The 20089-nt window shown below is 49.5% G+C and overlaps 1 protein-coding gene across 20 annotated transcripts in view; it reads right to left on the minus strand.

The window, feature by feature from the left end:
• Ggta1 (glycoprotein alpha-galactosyltransferase 1) overlaps positions 1-20089 on the minus strand; it is a 78187-nt gene that overhangs the window by 13470 nt on the left and 44628 nt on the right. For 11 of the 20 annotated variants that reach the window (XM_006234033.5, XM_039104273.2, XM_008761700.4 and 8 more), the window contains 3 exon segments: positions 8692-8868; positions 7651-7739; positions 948-1049 (listed from right to left, as the gene is read on the minus strand). In XM_006234033.5, the coding sequence (XP_006234095.1) occupies positions 948-1049; positions 7651-7739; positions 8692-8784 (284 nt within the window). In that variant the 5' untranslated portion in view covers positions 8785-8868. 20 annotated transcript variants of the gene reach the window in all.

Genomic DNA, 20089 nt, shown 5'->3' on the forward strand with positions numbered 1-20089 from the left:
TAGCCCCATGATCTCCTGGCTCATAATTCCTACCTCACGGATATGTCTTAATGCCTCTAGAGAGTGTTCTCACTCCAGACCTTGTCATTTCCACAGCAGCACCCTGTACAGCCTGGAAAGCTCTTTTCACCCAGTGTTTAGGTTTCACCCACCGCTGGCCATTTCCTGTTGCAATTACTACAGAGCTCAGTCTGGCTCAAAGCACCAGTTTCTTAAACAAACCCATTGAGGAAGGTCTGCACCCTCCCACCAGCATCCCCTTCAGCACCCCTTCATACCCCCTTCAGCAGCCCATCAGCACCCCCCTCAGCAGTCCCTTCAGCATCCCTCAGCACCCCCTCAGCAGTCCCTGAGCACCCCCTCACATCCCCTCAGCACCCCCTTCAGCACCTCCCTCAGCACCCCCTTCAGCGCCCCCTCAGCACCCCCCGTCAGCACCCCTTCATACCCCCTTCAGCACCCCCCTCAGCAGCCCCTGAGCAACCCCCTCAGCACCCCTTCATACCCCCTTCAGCACCCCCTCAGCAGCCCCTGAGCAACCCCCTCAGCAGCACCTCAGCAGCCCCCTCAGCAGCCCCTGAGCAACCCCCTCAGCAGCACCTCAGCAGCCCCCTCAGCAGCCCCTGAGCACCCCCCTCAGAACACCCTCAGCACCCCCTCAGCAGCCCCTGAGCACCCCCTTCAGAACTCCCTCAGCATCACCCTCAGCAGCCCCTGGGCACCCCCCTCAGAAACCCCCTCAGCATCCCCCTCAGTACCCCCTCAGCAGCCCCTCAGCACCCTCCTCAGCAGTCCCTGAGCACCCCCCTCAGAACCCTCTCAGCATCCCCCTCAGAACTCCCTCAGCATCCCCCTCAGCACCCCCCTCAGCAGCCCCTGAGCACCCCCCTCAGCAGTCCACCCCATCTCCTGCAAGCTCCTTCAGTGTGCTTAGTCTCTCTCCTTACTTTGGATTGAACCAGTCCCAGAGCTGAGGCTCTACAATGCTGTCTCCATTTCTCCCCTTTTCTCTCGCTCTCTCTATGTCCTCTTCTTGATAACTGTGGGTCCTGTGGACAAAGGGAAGACAAAGTTGGTAAGGACAGGTGGCTGTGCAGGGGGGACTCTTGCATGACTCATGTCTCAGGGACAGAAGGGATCACACACAGCACTGGGTGGGCTGGAGGACGCATGCCGCTGACCCTTGATGCCTACAGACTTCTCTGGCCACCACGCAGGTTAGTAGGGGTTTAGGTTCCAATGACCGTGTAACCCTTGGTTATTTCAGAAGTAGGGGAGAGTTTTCAGAACGGTACTGCAGGGAATATTGGTTCTGTGTCTAGTCTAAAATTTCCACTTCAGCCTGAACTTCACCCTTAACTGGAAAAAGAAAAGGGTAGAGGAAGAAGAGAGGAAGGCAGACAGGAATGGGGAGAAGGAGGGAAGAGAGCAAGGGAAAGAGAGAATTCCTCTTGTAAGTTCAGTCCTCTGAACTGGTGAGATGGCTCATCTGGTGAACTTGCTCGTCATGAAAAGCCTGATCATCTGAGATTGACGATCACACACAGTGGAACCCACGCTGGAAGGACAGAATTACCTTCCAAAAGCTGTCTTCTGACCTCGTATGTGTGCTATGGTACACATGCACCTACAGTCATACGCACATTATACACACAAACACACACCACGCACACAATAACAACAGAAGCTAGCGACAACAGTGGGAATGAAGAGACTCCTTCATTGCCAGAGGGAGGGAGGGAGGAGGCCATGGGTCCTCTGCGGGTTTCAGGGACTTAGGGACCCATCCCAATCCCTTACCCATTGTTAAACCAGCTTGAGAACCACCAGACCTTCTGGCGCCTGCTCTCACCAACCTCTGGAATTCTACGAAATGAATAATAAGATAAGCACATCTAAAAACTGAGGCAGTCCCAGTTACACGGGGGTGAAATTTTAAGAGTCAGGTATCACTAGTAAAAGTGAACTTGAAGCTGCAGCTCAGGGAAAAAAGGAGACCGCAAAAGGCAGCTGAGCTACAAGGCAGAGGACGGGCCTAAGGGCCTTCAGGAGTGCCCTTCCGGGCAGCCCTCAGCACTCTGCTCATCCCTGGCATCCATAAAGGATAAGGGGCAGGGAAATCAAAACGGCGGAGACCCTGCAGACACAGGCACTTGTGGCCCAGAGCTCCTCCTGCTAATAGAATGACCATGGCACACAGGCACACTGTCTAAACTACAACCTTCTCTTCTGAAAAGGTTAACCAATGGTAATCCTTCCACGAAGGGATGTGTAAAGACCACTGAGACAGCAGACATGTAGGAGCCTGGTGAACGGTAGAGGGCTGTAATGAGGGGTAATATTAAAACAACAAAAGCACCTTCCCAAGAAAGACTGCATGGGTGCATGCGTGCGGACGTGCATGTATTACAGAGGTCAGTCAGAGAAAAGTTCCCAATGGCCCAATCAATGGTGGCTTCAGGAAGCCCGAAGATTGCCAAAGTAAAAGTTAGAAAATGAGTTACAATCCGTCTTAGCCCCGACTGGAGACGGTTTGCGCATTCTCTCATGGTTAACGTCTCTCCTTTCAGGTGTCTCTGGTCGAATGAGGTGACAAGGTAACTGTGAACAGGCCTGCAGCATTAGGGACCCTGTTAGAAGATGGGGTCCTGGTATGTAGCTCAGGCTAGTCTCGAGTTTACTAACTCAGTCGTCCTCCCGCTTGGCACACTCTACCACGCCTGGCCAAGAAACCCTACTCAAGACTTCACCTGCCTCTGGAAATGTGTGAGATAGTTAATGAATCCAAGGCATGCTTATAATAATCGGGAAAGAACACAAGAATAAAAGATAATCATAGGAAATAGAAAAAGGCCAGCAAAATGTCTCGGGGGGTAAAAAGATACTTGCCACCAAGTCTGAGGACCCGAGTTCAATTCGTGGACCCATGAGTAGAAGGAAATAAGCAAGTTATCCTCTGATCTGCGTGCGCGCGCGCACACACACACACACACACAATTTTAATAAGAAAAGAAATATTAGTGGCTAGGAAGATTTCGCAGTAGATAAAGTGCTTGTTTCAAAAGCATGAGGACCCAAGTTCAAATCCCCAGCATTCAGACGAGGGTCAAAGTGAGCAGTGCAAGTCTAGAACCCTGGCACATAGTGGGGATGAGGTGGGTGGCTGGCCAGCTAGTGTAGCCACAAACACTACCCTGTTCAGTAACAGACTTTGTCTCCAAACCAGAGGAACAGAAGAATAGAATATTAAAAGTTGCCCTCTGGCCCACACAGGTACATGCATAGGCAAGCACATCTGTAAACGCCCGTTCACATGCGCGCGCATGCCACACACATACAGCATGGAAACGCCACCAATTTATTTGGTTCTCCAGTATATATTTTCACATGACCTTGGAGATCCCCAATGAAAGTGTCACATCTGTACTCCCTACACAGCTGAAGGGAGGGCTCAGTGGGTTTGAGTGTGTGGCCAAGATCTCTCGGCAGCTGAGGACACACCAGGTGTAAACACCAGGGAATGAATTACACTCAAGTGAAGGCTAAGTGTGGTGGAAGCCTTTACCAATAGTTTCCTGAGCTTCCTGGCCACCGTGCCAAAAATAAGAAACTGGAGCTTGACCTAACTCCTCCCTCAGTGCCTCGCACCAGCACGGCAGGTAAATGCTACAGCGTCCAGTTCCCTGGGTTCTTTTCCTAGGTCAACCAAAAATGATCCCCATGACATGATTTGAGGAGAATCCTCTGATCAGAACTGAGGGCAAAACTCGTCACTATTCTATAAAGACCAGTTTGGGGACTGGCAGAGTACAGCCCTGACTCCAGGGCTTTAGGGATCCTCCTCCCTGTCCTGGCCTCTCTCCTTCTCCCTATACTGTGGTCTGAGTACCACACTGGCTGGCTTACAGAGGGAGAATCACCTATAGGGGCTAAAAGATCACGTGATCAAGACATCCGATAGATACATAGAATTCAGAACACTTACTTTGTGTAATATATCCACAAGAAAGAGCCTTCTGGACTACAGGCAAATAAGAAACATGAACATGTCATATACTTTTAATTCACAGAAAGGTTCCACTGCAGTGGTCTTCCTTAAGCACTGAGTTCTCAGGTGATTTCCACAAGCATCACTGAGGAACTGAAGTGGGCATCGAAACATTCTCAATTCTTGTTTTTTGTTTGAGGGATTTTTCTCCCCCCCCCCCCTTGTTCTCTCTTTTAAAGTCACCCAGCTGTTTGTTACAATAGGAAGGACCTCTTCCACCACAGTCCCAGATGCTGGGCAGTGCGGAAGGCGGGGAAGGTTGAGGCACCATAGCCAGCCCTCTCACACTGAGGATTTATCTTCTCCACAGGAAACAGCCGGCCACATTCAGCTCAAATTCCCTTCTGCTGAGCAGCCCCCAGGGGTGTTGCTTTAACCGCACCCAGAAGGCCAGGCCAGCGACAAGGACTATTTTAGGGCACTAGCCCTTGTCAGTCAGTCACTCTGTAAGACTTGCTGGGCATGTCCTACACACCCAGTGCTGGGACTTACTGCAGGTCAGGGCAGACAGGTCCTTAGCCTTGAAATATACAATGTAACAGAGAAGGCAATATACAGCAACATAATCCGACCTGCAGGGGGGATTTGCCTAGGAAGAACTGTTAGAAAGGGAGTGTTGCTGGAGAGTAGCAATGGGTGTTAAGAGTTGGTGTGGAGAACCGTTAGGAAGTGGGGCAGTGGTCAAGGCAGCCATGGCTCTTGACAGTGCTAACCAGAGAGGCTTCTGGGGAATGTGTGTGGTGGCTTGGTGCTTCTAATTCCAGCCTTAGCGGCAGAGGCCACAAGTTTGAGGCCTCTCTGCTCTGCATAGCAACGACCAATGAGGGCTACATACTGAGAAATGTCTCAAAAAGACAGGACTTAGTGCTATACTGAATAATTTGGCTCTGGCAGAGGCACGGTGCCCAAGCCCTACACCTGACTTTGTTCATCCCATAGTAATAGTTGTTTCAGATTCTACCAGGATTCTTTGGCCTCTCCTCTCTTCCTCCCAATGCCAGAGCTCAAACCTCCTCCTAGGGAGCAAGCATTCACCTTCCTGTCCTCTTACCTCCTCCAGCTTTACCCCAAGACCCACACTCCAGGATCAAGCCCTAATGACCCTAACCCGTAAATAAATGTTTTAATGCACTGGTCCAGGAAGTCGACATACAGTGGCTTTGGGAATCCTCACACCACTTCTGTCCCCAGCCTCCTCTGAAGAGCAGGGCGAACCATGAATCGTCTCAAAGTCATTCTGCTAATGAGGTTCAGAATCTGAGCCTGTGGCTTTAACTCCACATCTTGCCATAGAACAATGCTGAGGAGTCAATGGGAAGGGGGAGGCAATGAGAAGAAAGGGGGATACCCTGAGAAAAGGTGGCAACCATGAGGAGACGGGGAAAGAACATTCAGAACACTGCCCGGCATTGGGGCACTATTTTGTAGTTAATGGTTACCAACTTGTCTTTAACAGCCTTCCTTCTAAATTTTACCATCCTCTCCCAGAATCTGCCAATAACATTCAGGCTAAACTAACACTTTAGCAAGCACGAATCCTCCAAGGCACAGCTTAAAGAACCACCTCTTTTGTACCTTCCCTGATCTGATCCCAGCGTGGCGCCTTGTCCATAGGACATGCTTTGTAGGTGTCTATGAATCTCCTTCCAAGCCAGGTAGTCTCTTTGATTATTTGTCTGTTTCTTTTTTTAAACATAGCTTCTCATTCTGCAGTTCAGGCTGGCCTTAACCTTTCTATGTAACCCAGATTGGCTTTAACTCAGAGTGATCCTCCTGACTCAGTCACTCAAGTGTGGGGTTTGCGGGTCTCATCCACCATACTGGGATATTATCCCCATTTTTTTAAAAACATTTTTTTAAAGATACATGTATTGTATGCATATGATTACACTGCAGCTGTCTTCAGACACACCAGAAGAGGGCATCAGACCCCATAACAGATGGTTGTGAGCCACCATGTGGTTGCTGGGAATTGAACTCAGGACCTCTGGAGGAGCAGTCAATACTCTTAACCACTGAGCTATCTCCCCAGCCCCCCTCACCCCTTTTTTAAAAATAGGAACCTGAAGAACAGAGTAGCTGAGTAATTTGCCCAAGGTCACACAGGCAGTGAATGGGAACCCAGGACCAAGCAGGCAGTCTGATTTTATGGTCCAGCCAAGATGGTCTTCAGCCCAAGGGCCTGAGGGTTGCCACATCCAACTAGTGAATCATCTTACTTGCACTACCTCCCTCAATTCAAATGGCCTACTCTCCAGACCTTTAAGTTGGTCACACCCTACCTGGTCAGGCCCTTTCTCAAAAGTAGCTACTCAGAATGAAAACAACAGAACGTCCCAGAAGCAGTTATGTGTTTGCCCCACCTTGAAACTCAATCTCTTCTGCATTCTGACTGGAAGGTTGCCCCTCCTACTCCTGGACCTAAAGATTCAGTTTCCTTTTTCTGTAGCCAAGAGAGGTCTGCTGGCTCATATCTGATTTTAAAATGCAAAAAGAGACAGATCAGATGACCATCCAGATCAAAGAACTCTGGGGCCACTGAGCATTCATTGTGAAAACAGTGCTCTTCTGAGAAAACTCCTACAGTGAGCTCTGGACTTGTTGAAGCGGAATGGAGCTCAAGCAGCGTTCCTTCCTAAGAGCCTGCAGGGACTTTCCGGTGAAGACGTATCTCCCCCGGAGGCCACAGACACCACAGCTTCCAGAAACACAGGCAGCACGTAGATTTTGACTCACAGACTCAATTGACAACTGAGAAACATTTCATTCACCCTGCTTTCCAAAGCCAAGAGGAGAAGGGAGGGAGAAAAGAGTGTTTTAGCCAGGCACAAATGAATCACTGGTAAAACTTGGTATTTTTGCAGCAAAACCCAGCAACTTGGATGGTCCCTTTAATCCTACAAGTATTTTAGGACTGCAGGACTCAGAGCTGGTTTCTTGTGGAATTCCTACCTGAATTTTATTTGTTTATTTTCCAATTTTATGAGTATGTGTGTTTTGCCTGTGTGTATGGATACACAAACTCCATTTGTGCTTCTGGTATCCACGGAGGCCAGAAAACAGTGTAGAACCCATGACACTGGAGTTACCGGTGTTTGTGGGTCACCGTGCACAGGGGATTCTGGGAATCAAACCCAGCTTCTCTGAAAGAGCAGCCAATGCTCTTAGCTGCTGAGCCATCTCTCCAGCCCCTTTGTTTTTAGAGCCAGGGTCTCCAGGGCTGGCCTGGGAGTCACTATGTAGACCAGCTTGCTCTTACATTTGTATAATCCTCCTGCCTCGGCTTTCCAAGCACAAGGATTCCATACATGGCCTGAATTCTCTGGGATCTGCTTACACAAATCACTTGAGATTGTAGTTTTTGACTTAGGGCGCTTTCTCTCTGGGTCTAGCCTCAGAAATTCGAGGTCCAAGAAGCACAGCAAGAAGGAGGATCGCTACTTAGGCAGAAGTGACCTGGACGGTCTGTGGTTTTAATGACCATCCCAGGCTCAGGAACACAGGAAGAGTGGAATCCTGTTTATGGCCTGCTTGGTCGCTCAGTTGGAACCAGCCGCGTGGAATGAAAGCAGCCTCTAAGAAGCCTCTGGCTTCATAATTACCTGTTGACATATTCCCAAAACACGACAAGCACGGTTGAGACCATCAGCACCGACAGGATTATTTTCCCCTTGACATTCATTATTTTCTCCTGTAGAGGCAGGGAGAAAAGAAGGGGGGGGGGGATCAGTTAAATAAATTAAATCTGGACCGAGAGATGGCTTCTGGGGCTGGAGAAACAGCTTCCTGGTTTAAACAGCTCAATGGAACACCTGCAGCTTTCAGTTCCCAGCATCCACGCTGCAGCTCACAGCTGTCTCTAACTCCCCGTATCATGGGATCTGATGTCCTCCCTCTTCCGGCCTCACATGTGTCTACAAGTGGTACATATGCATACATGCAGGCAAGACACTGGTGCACCTAAATATTTGATGCAATACAGATCGTGAAAGACATCTGCCCACACCCTGACAGGATACGTTCGTGCGTAATCCATTAGAGCTGGGACATGTGTCTCCCCCTCTCCCCCACTCCACAAGTACACAAACTAGTCATGGCCAATTAGGCCAGCACAGTTAAGGAGGCTTCATGTTCTGAGAAGGGCGCTGAGCCCCAACCACGTGGGCATCAGAAAGGGAGGAGGTAGCCATTAAGACGGTCTGGAGAATTCTAGTTACCTTGAGGCTAAGGGAAGGCTTCCCATTCGCTGACTCTGTTGCTGCTGGAGTGCTGAGGACTTGCTCTAATGACTCCTTATGATCTAAGCCTAAGCCTACCTTTCAGCCTGACCTGGTTACCCCACCATAGCCCCACAAGCCAGCAAACAACTGGAACTCAGAAGGAAGCATTCGGGTATTTTTTTAAATGCTGTATAAGATTGTGAAAGAAAGGGAAGGGGATAACAGACTGAGAAGCACTTCAGGGTGGCGACTGGAAAAGGCAAGATACAGAATGGGCAGAAGAGTTGCACGTTGGAGATGGCGATAATACAGGGGCTAGAGCCTCGGGGGAGCAGCATCCAACCCGGGCTTGCCATAGCTATTCCTGGTTGCCAACCTGACTACATCTAGAATGAACTACAACCCAGAAATGGAGGGGCACACCTGTGATCCAGATCTTGAGGATAGAAGACTTGTTTCTGACTTGGATCTTGACATGGAGACCTTGACGTGGAGATCTTGAGGCATAGTAACCATGATAATCTTAGGTCCAGGCAAGGCGGTACAGGCCTTTAATTCCAGGAGACTGGGGTAAGTATATCTCTTGAGTTCATAGTCAACCTGGAACAGAGCAAGTTTTAGATCCAGGCGTGGTGGTACACACCTTTAATCTGAGCTACATCTTCTGCTGGAGGCCTACATAAGGTCATTGGGAGAAGGAAGATCCACTCTTCTATGACGGCTCACATTTACTTCCTAGTACCATGGGAGGATCCCTAAGAACAGCAGCAGCAGTGGAGTGGATCAACCGGAGCCTAGAGTGCTATGGAGGGCAGAGCTGGAGAAGTGATGAAAGTCCTTTGGAGGAGCCCAGAAGATCAGGTATGGATCCAGACATTGGACCAAGAAACTGTGAAGCTGAAGTTGACTTGGAGACCCCAAGATGCCAGAGCCATAGGATGCTTGCTGACGAAAGCTGCTAACAGGGAGTGGAACCAGCCCAGGAGATTGATTGGATGAATTTCAGAAGAGATTTTGAACTTGGGACTTTTAACACCGTTGAGACTGCTTATAGACTATGGGGACATTGGAAGTTGGACTAAATGTATTTTGCATTATTCTATGGCTAGGTATGGCCCCCGCAGTGTTTGAACAAGCCTATGGGGGCCAGGGAGTGGAATGTGATAGGTTTGTATATGCTCGGCCCAGGGAGTAGCACTGTTAGGAGGTGTTAGGCCTTGTTGGAGGAGGTGTGGCTTTCTTGGATTAGGTGTGTCACTGTGGGCTAAGGCTTTAAGACAGGATGCAGGGAGCTCTCAGAGGCCTTAGGGGAGATTGGGAAAAACCAGAGCCTTTGGGGTAGAGAAGAACTGGGTCTGAGTTCAGAGGACATATTCACCTGTTGAGGGGTGGAGGGAGAGTACCAGAACTCCAGCATTAGTGGGGAGAGTCACAGACAAGTCTAATGGCCAAAGAGAGGGAAGATTCACGGTATACACCTGCATGTTGCTGTTCCTATATTAGGAAGTTTTGTCATAACATTTTGATCCCTTAAGGCACTCTGTCTGAGGAGACATTGTTCCTCAAGACTTGCCGGCTCTTTGAGATTGCAATTGCGCCTCTGGCTCACAGATAAGCATCTACTCTGGAGCCAGGGCTCCTCTGTCTGGCCCACATACCTCACAAGGAAATGGGGCCTGACATTACCACATCAGACGCCTAAGGACCAGGCCTGGCCAAAAAAAAAAAAAAAAAACTGAGTGGATCTTAACGGCTCACTCTGCCCTGCCTGCTATTCTGCACATCCCAACTTCCAACTCATGGTATCACTGAGGTGGCATTTCAGAGACCCTGAAGGCTAGGTAGGAAACTCAGAAGGCAGGCTGAGCAAACCGTGGAGAGCAAGCCACAGCAGCATGCCTCCATGGCCTCTGAGCCAGCTCCTGCCTCCAGCTTCCTCCCCTGAGATTCTGCCCTGACTCCTCAGTCATGCTGAGAATCTTAAGGTAAAATAAACCCTTTCCCTTCCCAGTTGCTTTTGGTCGTGGTGCTTATCACATACAATAGGAACCTTGACTAAGACAGTGTCCCAGGGATTGAACCCAGGTCCCCGGGCTTGGCAGCAAGCGCCTTTACCTTCTGAGCCATCTCATTGATCCTTTTTGTTTGTTTGCTTTTAGGGTAGCAGCTAAGTTCCTTAACGAGCTCAACACAGACACAAACTGTGAGCTTATCTCAGAAGACGGAAATGTCTGAAGAATGGCAGAAGGCTTTCAGATTAGTTCTAGAAGTGAGAGCTGAGACTAGATTCAAGTGCTGCTGTTAAGTCCGAATTCCTCAGCCTCACTCAATTCAGAAAGGAGCGGCGCCCAAGAATGACAAGAGACCGAGTTCGATGCAAAAGCAACAGGCTGTATTTGGGCAGAGCTCTGGACCAATAACGTACCTCTCGCAGGAGGCAGAGGGATTGGCCCCGAACCACAGAAGCACAGAGTTTATATAGGGTTTTGGATAAGGAGCGGGAAAAGGATGGCAGGGCAATACATGATTGGTCCTCGCGCTTATTCAAACTTAAGCAAGTTTTGAGCGGGCAAAAGGGATATCTGGGGTCCCACAGATGTTCTTTATGGCTTTTCTCGAAACTCTGGTTACAGGGTGGAGGAGGTCGTTTACACCCTTGGAGTACAGCTATCTGATCTCACGACGCCTCTGAGTTCCTGGAACACAAACTTCCCAGTACATGGGTCATGTAAGAGTTAACTAGTACAGGCTGAAAGCCAGGTTCAGGCCTTGAGTGGGTGGGCGACAGGGACGAGTTTTTGAACAACATTTCATTCCCCACTTCTTCTAGTAAATAATTCTAAAACTTAGAATTACAGCTCATCTTCAGGATTTTGCAAAGCCTTATATTGTTGTCTGAGGAGTAATAGTTGCATAGCACTAATCCTTTCTCTAACAAAAGCTACAAGCCTATTAATCACACAAGGCCCAAAGGTAAGTAGCAGAAGCAATAGCACCAGGGGCCCGGCCAAAGTAGACAACAGTGGTCAGCCACGGAGAGTGGGAGAACCAAGACTCAAACCATCCTTGTTGTGCCTCACGGTCCCTCTGTCGTTTATCTAATCTCTCTTTGAGTCTTTGCATAGAGTCTCTAACCACCCCAGTATGATCAGCATAAAAGCAACATTCTTCCTTTAAAGCGGCACACAGTCCCCCTTCTCTAAGAAATAGGAGGTCAAGTCCTCTTCTGTTTTGTAAAACTACTTCAGAGAGGGAAGTCAGAGACTTCTCTAGAGCCTCGATAGAATTTTGTAGGTCTCTAAGATCTTCATTAATAGCTGCCTGTAAGGATAAGAACCCTTGATGCTGGGTTACCAGGGCCGCAGCCCCTGTACCTACTCCGGCCGTCACTCCTAATCCCAATAGCACAGCTAGAGTGAGGGAGATGGGTTCCCTCCTATACCTGGTTACTCTCCGGTCAAACAGGTCCTTGAACCCTGGGGCATCATGGTATATAATCTTAGGCAAAAGCTGGATAAGAATGCAATAGTCTCTAGAGTTGTTGAAAACTCTGGTAGCGGCACAGGGGATGAGGCCAGTATTACAGGCCCACCAGGTTCCATTAGGGGGTACTAGATAATAATTCTGGGTAGTGGTTGGGCTCAGAGAGGTCTGGTTACAGAGATACTGGTGGCTCGGGGGGACCTTACCCAGGCATAGCCCTGAACCAGAGACTTCAGTGATGGTTAGTGTGCCCTGGTCCTACCAAGCACATTCACCATGTGAGCTAGAGTTACTGTAGTTCCCTACCAGCGCTATACCCTCATAATAGGGTGGACTGTCCATTAGACACTGCCAACAGGACTCTGTGTCATTAGGATTGGATTGGTTGAGAGCTTGTAGCCCCCAAGGATGAGATTAAACAGTCTATCTCCAGTGGAAGGGTGCCTAGTAATGGGGGAAGGCACAGTAAACATAAGGGTAGACAGAGTAGAAGGTACACTAGTGACTGGAGAGCTAGTACTGCTTTTATGTCCCCTGGGAGGGGATGTGGACACTTTCACGGGTGGAGCTGCTGGGGGAGTTACTGGGGCTTTTTGACCTCGGAGGTGGTGCTAGGGCTTTTGGAGACCCTTAATCAGGCAGGACCTTATTAGGGCCCACTGGGGGGTGATGGCAAACTTTCCATTGTGTGTTGAATCTGGATCAAGGATCCAGGTTGGTTTCCATACTTATTGTAAACTATTCCCCAAAAGTAGGACCAAGTAGACCAAATAGAAATGGGAGTGTTTTTCCCTATATCTGTAAACTGGACCTTTATATAATCTAGATCTGAGGGATGACAAGATTTTCCTGCATAAAGAGGGAGGATGACGTATCTCCCAGGTCCAGTGTTTGCAAAAGAGAGAGTTACCAGGTCGGTAGGGCTGACTTTCCACTTCCAGTCTCCATCGTTGGAGGTCACACAGGCCCATTGTCTACAGAAAAACTCACTAGACCCCCCACATTTCCGTTCATCTGAAGTCCCGGGGCAAGCATAAAACCCATAGCTTCGAATCAGGTTAGGGGGGTTAGTTTTGGCCGTAGGATTTATGTCCCGGAGACAAAATCCAAGCTCCGGCCACCAGGTTCCTGGCGGTGCACTAGTTCGGGAGCTGTTTATAACTTTTCCTGAGTCAACGTCAACAATTTGCCACGTTAGGGTCATGGGTTGGTGGGGGTTGCTCTGACTCTTCGTCCCCCTGCTGAAGGCGCAACTTAAGAGGATTATCAGTCTGCACCACAGTCCATTCATCTTGACTGGACGCGGAAGCCTTCTTCACGTGTGAGGCATGTACCCAGGTAGGGATCCCGTCCACCTTCACTGCCGTGGGGTAGTCAACAGTACCAGATAGGGTCCCTTCCAGCGCGGTTCAAGGTTCCCCGCACGATGTCTCCGTATCAGGACCGTGTCTCCCACTTGGAACTGGTGAGGTATGGACAGGTCCCCAGCCTCATAGGAGTCCTTCAGCTGGTTCCACACCTGGTTTCTCAGAAGTTCGAGGGCTTTGAGTCGGGCAAATAGAGGCTTTGAAGGTATAAGATCAGAGTCACAAGTCATCTGGCCTGCTCTGGTTACCGGGGGAGGGGCCCCAAAAAGGACCTCGAATGGTGTCAACCCAAGTCCTCCCGGGGTATTCCTTGCCCTGAACAGCTCGAAGGGTAGGAGGGTCACCCAGTCTGATTCGCCGGTCTCTAAGACAAATTTAGTTAAGGTCTCTTTTAGGGTTCAATTCATCCTTTCTACCTGTCCTGAGCTCTGGGGTCTATATGCACAAGGTAGTTTCCAATTCGTCCCCAGCTGGCAGCCCAGTCCCTGACTTACCTAGGCAACAAATGCAGGTCCGTTGTCAGATCCAATGACCTTGGGCACACTAAACCTGGGGAATACTTCTTCCAGGATCTTCTTTACTACTACTTGTGCTGTCTCTTTTTTCGTTGGAAAAGCTTCTACCCAACCAGAGAAAGTGTCCACAAACACTAGCAGGTATCCATATCCATATTTGGCTGGTTTTACCTCTGTGAAGTCTACTTCCCAGTGAGCTCCTGGCCTATCTCCCCTTAGCCTGGTCCCAGTTACCTTATGGTGGTGGCCTGCATTAGTGAAGGCACAGGCCTGACACTCGGAGGTTACTTTCTGTAGAACCTCAGGCAAATCCAGGATGTAGTAATCAGAGCCTTGGACAAGTTCCTTTAGTTTCTTTGAGCCCAGATGGATTAGTTGATGGAGATTTTGTACATAATGATAACCTTCTTTGCTGGGCAGGATCATGCATCCATCAGGGCTGGTCTTAATCCCTGGTGTCGGGGTTGGGGATTTAGCTCAGTGGTAGAGCGCTTGCCTAGGAAGTTCAAGGCCCTGGGTTCGGTCCCCAGCTCCGAAAAAAAGAATCAAAAAAAAAAAATCCCTGGTGTCTTCTCTAGACAGGGCCCAACCTTTTCTCTCTCTATCCTTTCTTCCTCTGTCTCTCTCTTATGATACACTTTCTCTGCTTCCTTTACTAAGTCCTGTAGGGTATAATCCTGCAGTCCCTCTATTCCCTGGAGTTTCTTTCTAATATCAGGGGCTGACTGACCTATAAAGGCCATGGCTACTGCTGCCACCTGACTTGGCCGTGGGGTCAAACGGGGTATACCTTCTGTAGGCCTCCATCAGGTGCTCAAGAAACACTGAAGGGGACTCAGCAGGCCCCTGCATCACCTCTCTTACCTTGGCCAAATTAGTGGGCGCCGTGCTGCCCCTTTGAGACCTGCTACCAGAGCCCGGTGATAGACGGTTGACCGCTCCCTACCTTCGGCTGTGTTGTAGTCCCAGTTCGGGCGGTTCAGGGGAAATCCAGCATCAATCTCATTGGGGAGGTTGGTAGGTATGCCTCCACTCCCCGGGGACATTTTTCCTGGTTTCCAGCAAGATCCTCTCCTCCTCTTCAGGAGTGAAAAGGACCTGTAACAATTGCTGGCAATCATCCCACGTAGGCTGGTGGGAAAACATGAGGGATTCCAGAAGGCCTGTAAGGCCGGCTGGGTTCTCAGAGAAAGAGGGATGGTTAGTCTTCCAGTTATAAAGGTCAGCTGGTGAAAAAGGCCAATACTGTACGGGTTGGATCCCAGGGGGGTCCACAGGTGGCCCAAACGACCGCAACGGGAGGGTAGTGGTCGAGTCAGGCCCTTCAGGGCTCTGAGCCCTCCTGCTGCGGGTTCCAGCCGCCGGTCCCCTTGCCAGGGCACCGGCGCCAGCATCATCGGGGCCCTGGGGGTTTGGGGGAGGCATGGGAGCTGACCAATCGGGCGGCTCCTCAATCTCGGGGTAAATCTTGGGTGGAGGGGCTGAGGGTCCCTCCGTGGGACTCAGGGTCTCAGGGTCTCTACTTTTCTTGTTATCACCTGCCTCTCGGACGGCCAGCACCCTGGGTTTCAGTTTCTTTACCCAGGGTCTGACCCATGGTGGAGGATTCAAGGCCAAATCCTCCAGACCAGAATGTGAGGTTGTTGGTCAGGGTGTTCTCCTGGACCCTCTTGGAACACTACGGCCTTGACGTTCCTAATGGTGGCTATATCAAAAGTTTCTATAGGGGACCATCCTACCTCAAAAGTCGGCCACTCAGAGGTACAGAAAGTCTGCCATGGTCCCTTCCTGACCTTCACCAACAAATTGTGGACTCTATTTTTCACTTCAGCCCAATGATCCAGAGTGAGGGAAAGCAGGGTGGATACCTTTTGTCCCATCCCCGTCTCAAAATACAGAAAACAAGACAAAACAACAAGGAGAGACAAAAACACTAAGGCGCCAAGACAAAGCCGCCCAGAGCGGCGCTCAAATAAGAAACCGAAAGCAACTTCAGTTGGGAGCCGAGCGCACTGAGTCTTCCCGACAAGGAACAGACTCTCCTCTCGAGGCACAAAAAGGACCAAAGTAGGATTCCACATCTCCCACAAGCCTTGTTCCTTAGGGAAGGATTCCACGTCTTCCCTCTCACTTAGGGTGGATTCCACGTCACCCCTCGGGGAGAATTCCACGTCTCCCCAATCCCCCCAGAGGCGTCCCTCCAGGGTCGCAGCCTGTGATTCTGAGCGAGTCCGCTCCCCGCAGCCACAGGGGTCCTTACAGTCCCCTGGGCAGCTGCTCCTTGGCTCCTTCCCGGAGCCGCCCTCCTACAGCCATCCCAGAAAATACCACAGAAGAAGACCACCAACAACGACACTCAAGACTAACACCACAACACTGAGGACACAACAGCAACACACTGAACACATGAAACCGAAACAGCCCCCGAAGAGTCTCTGTCGCACGGGACGTTCGCTCAGATCCCGGACAAGCCCCCAAATGTTAAGTCTGAATTCCTCAGCCTCACTCAATTCGGGAATGAGTTTTTGAACAACATTTCATTGTCAATTGGCTGGGTTTGGTTCAGAAGCCTTCCTCCTGCACCTGAGTACTGGGTCAGGCCTTGAGAGAACAGCTCCGGTGTAGTTCACTTTATTCCCTATAAGTTTAGCCCAGAGCCTGTAGATTTTAAAGGGCCCTGAGTGACCAGGACAATAGTTGATCCCAACCCAGTTCTTGGTACCCTCACCTCCTAGACTTCCTTCTTTGACCTTACCTTCCACCCAACTAGAGACCCCAACATCCATTCAAACGAGCCTGTTGGAAGCCTGTCCCTAGTTTACTACAGGCTGGAGCTGATCAGCGCAGGGGATAAAAAGCCTCAGCTAAAGCCAGGTCCTCCCTTGATATGCAGGGACCCACTTTTCTATTTCCAGGAAGCTCGTTCTCTCTCTCCCCTAGCTCCTCATTCTGTGGGTGAGGTAATGGACCTGGCTCACAGTGACTTGGAGGGCCACCAAGTTTCCCAAGCCAAGGCCACCTATATCGAGAAATAGATTCTGTTACCCTCAAGGACACCCCACAACAGGCTGAGAGCCGGAGAAGTCCTGATTTGAGATCACAAAGAGCTGAGGCCGTGGCCTCGGGAGAGTTAGGACTTGAGTTCTAACTTTACACAAGAAGCTACCGTTCTTCAGCTCTTGTCCCATCTCTAAAAACCTTGGAAAACCAAACACCCTTTTGGAATTCAAGGTGTATAGCAACCTCAACTGACGATTCGGCTCTGAGATCTCTATTTCATTTGAGCATTTCTATGCATAAACATCAAGGTTACTTGAGAGTGCCACACCATAGGTGTTAAGCAATTCATGTGCCCCAAAGTCTGAATGAAGCCTATCTGGCCCAGAGCTTCAGATTAGGTGTAGGGGGTTGGGGATGGGGGTGGTGGTGAGTGCAGAATGGGACTCTGCTAGATCAAACTAAACTAGTTCTCTTGTTTTGACAATGGGGATAAGATTAATGACAGAGGGTGCAAATCTGAGGACAGCCTGGGCTACACACAGCAAGACTCTCTAACTGAAATAACAAACAAGGGCTAGAGAGATGGCTCTGACCTTTTTCTGAGAAAAGTCTGCAGTCAGAGCCTGATGCCCAAAATGTACCATGGAAGGAGAGAACGGGCTCCTAAGTGGTGTACACATAGACTCACATGTTTGAACAAGCCTGTGTGGGCCAGAGAGTGTAATGTTATGGTTTGTATGCTCAGCCCAGGGAGTGACACTTTTAGAAGGTGTGGTCCTGTTGGAATAGGTGTGTCACTGAGTATGGGCTGGAACCCAATATTCTACTAGCAGCCTTCAGACGAAGATATAGAAGTCTTAGTTCCTCCTACACATGTCTGCCTGGATGCTGCCATGTTCCCACCTTGATGATGATGGACTGAACCTGTAAGCCAGTCCCAATTAAATGTCATCCTTTATAAGAAAAAAACTTTATCATTCAGAATATTGTAGTGGTCACTGCAATCAGGGACATTTCCAAAGCAAGAGTCTTCAATGCCCACCCTGAAGGATCTAATACCTTCACCATGATTTGGACGTGCTGATGTTGTTCCAGGACCTCCATTAAAGCCCATGTAGAGAAGTGACTTCAAGTGGACCTTGATCTATGCTTACTACGGTGTAAGCACCTGTTCACATGCCTTAACTTTTAACTGCACGACTTTACAAAGATGTATACAGCGGGTGTATATTTTTTAGAAAGCCCAGTGAGATTACAACAATAATGTTTGAAAGAGGAAGAATACAAATAGACATCATGTGTGTTAGGTGGATGAGTTTATAAAACGCAATCATTTCTTACGGGTCAATCTGAAATGAAGCTCTCTAATAAATATGTTTAACGCTTTTAAAAGATAAAAATGTGTGCTCTCTCCTATAATTTGTAGATAACATCTGGGGAAAAAATAAAAATAAGAGTTATATTTTGAAAGAAAGAGGGCAGGGCATGGGGTGGCACGTGCCTTTAATCTCAGCACTCCAAAAAGGCAGGTAGATTTTTGAGTTCAAAGCCATCCTGGTCTATACAGCTAGTTCTAGGACAGCCAGGACTACACAGAGAGAGAGAGAGAGAGAGGGAGAGAGAGAGAGAGAGAGAGAGACAGACAGACAGACAGACGGAGGGAGGGAGGAAGAGAGAGAGAGAGAGAGGGAGGGAGGGAGAGAGAGAGGGAGGGAGGGAGGGAGGGAGGGAGAGAGAGAGAGAGAGAGAGAGAGAGAGAGAGAGAGAGAGGGAGAGAACCAGCCTATGGTGTCCTGGAGTCCTCCTGCCAACTCTGAGACCCTGTGGCCCAGTGTTCTTGTCACCCTTGTCACCTCTCACTCCATCTGGCCACTCCCAGATCCAACCCTACAGAACTTGGCTCCTGCGTCCCTCCTCCTGAGGCACACCAGTGTTGATGGCATCTCACAAGGCAAAGTCACACGCTGGGAAGCCTCTACCTTCCCCGATCTACTTCACGACTCAGTGAACACCCCTCAGAGAACCTCACAGATCCACCAGCGACATGGCAACATTCCTTCCAAACAATTCCTCTCTGGAGCAGACACTGGGCGCTCCTGTTTTCTCCATCTCAATCGGGGTGAAAGGTGAACCTTGGCTGGATGCACAAGGGCCCTGGAAAAGCCATTATTATTGTCTTGGAGAGCAGGGGACAGGCAGGGAGAAAGCACTTGCCAAAGAAACCAAACCTCCTAGGATATGTTCTCCTCCCTGCCTGCACTCCTACGCCCGGGCCTGAAAGCGACTCTCTCCTCCCGGAGGAAGGAGCAGGCATGGTGAGTCCAGATTGGCACAGGCTCTGCAGGGTGATTGGTAGGTGCGCCCATATGTTTGTGGAGTGAACAAATCAATGAGAGTCCTGATTCAGTCCTGTGCCACTCTGACCCATCCTCCACCCTGGATTAAGCTCTGGGTACCAGTGGGCTTGAACACAGATAAACAAGGCCACTGAGGACCCTCCAATCCAGAAGGAGCCAAAGGGCTGAAGAGTGTCTGGGAGTGACAAACGTTACAAAAGCAAACAAAACAATAAAATGGTAAACTGGACACCGCCTGTTAACTACACACACACACACACACACACACACACACACACACACACACACAAACACCCATACAGACACACAGAAACACAAAATACACACATATACATACCCGCATGCATGCACACAAACATACACATGCACACACACACACATGTGCATACTTGCACACATGCATACACTCACGTGCACACACATACACGTTTCTGCTGATAGAACTCTTCACACTAGTCAGGCTAAGGAAGCATTCCGCCTCTTGTACTAATCCTCTGCCTACAACACCAGCCTTTGGTTTCCTCAAACCCTCAATTACATCCAAGAGCGTTTTAATCCAGCACTACAGGTAAAAATCAGACTAGGGGCTGGAGAGATGGCTCAGCGGTTAAGAGCACTGACTGCTCTTCCTGAGGTCCTGAGTTCAATTCCCACCCAGCAACCACATGGTGGTTTACAACCGTCTATAATGGAATCCGATGCCTTCTTCTGGTGTGTCTGAAGATAGCTGCAGTGTACTCACATACATAAAGTAAATAAATAAATCTTTTTAAAAAAAAAATTCAGACTAGGTGGTGACTCAGACCATGGCAGGGTCCCAGATGTATCCCCTGGGGAAGTTGCTTTAACCTGAGGTTTTGTCTCACGTGTAATATAGAAACACAGAGATCTCCCTTGGGGCTTTGCAGAGGACAGAAATAGACTGTGCCTACAAGGCATGCTGTACCAGGCAGTCAGCATGTTCTGCACAAGTGGCAGCTATAACACGACAATGTTCTTAGGGGGGGAGGTTCTAGTCATGGATGCAGAGCAGTGAGTTCATCAGAGACAAGAATCCCAGGCCCATAGGACACCCCTCACAGAGGAGCTGGGATGAGCC

The sequence above is a fragment of the Rattus norvegicus genome, chromosome 3 (assembly GCF_036323735.1).
Source record: "Rattus norvegicus strain BN/NHsdMcwi chromosome 3, GRCr8, whole genome shotgun sequence".
Taxonomy (NCBI): Eukaryota; Metazoa; Chordata; class Mammalia; order Rodentia; family Muridae; genus Rattus; species Rattus norvegicus.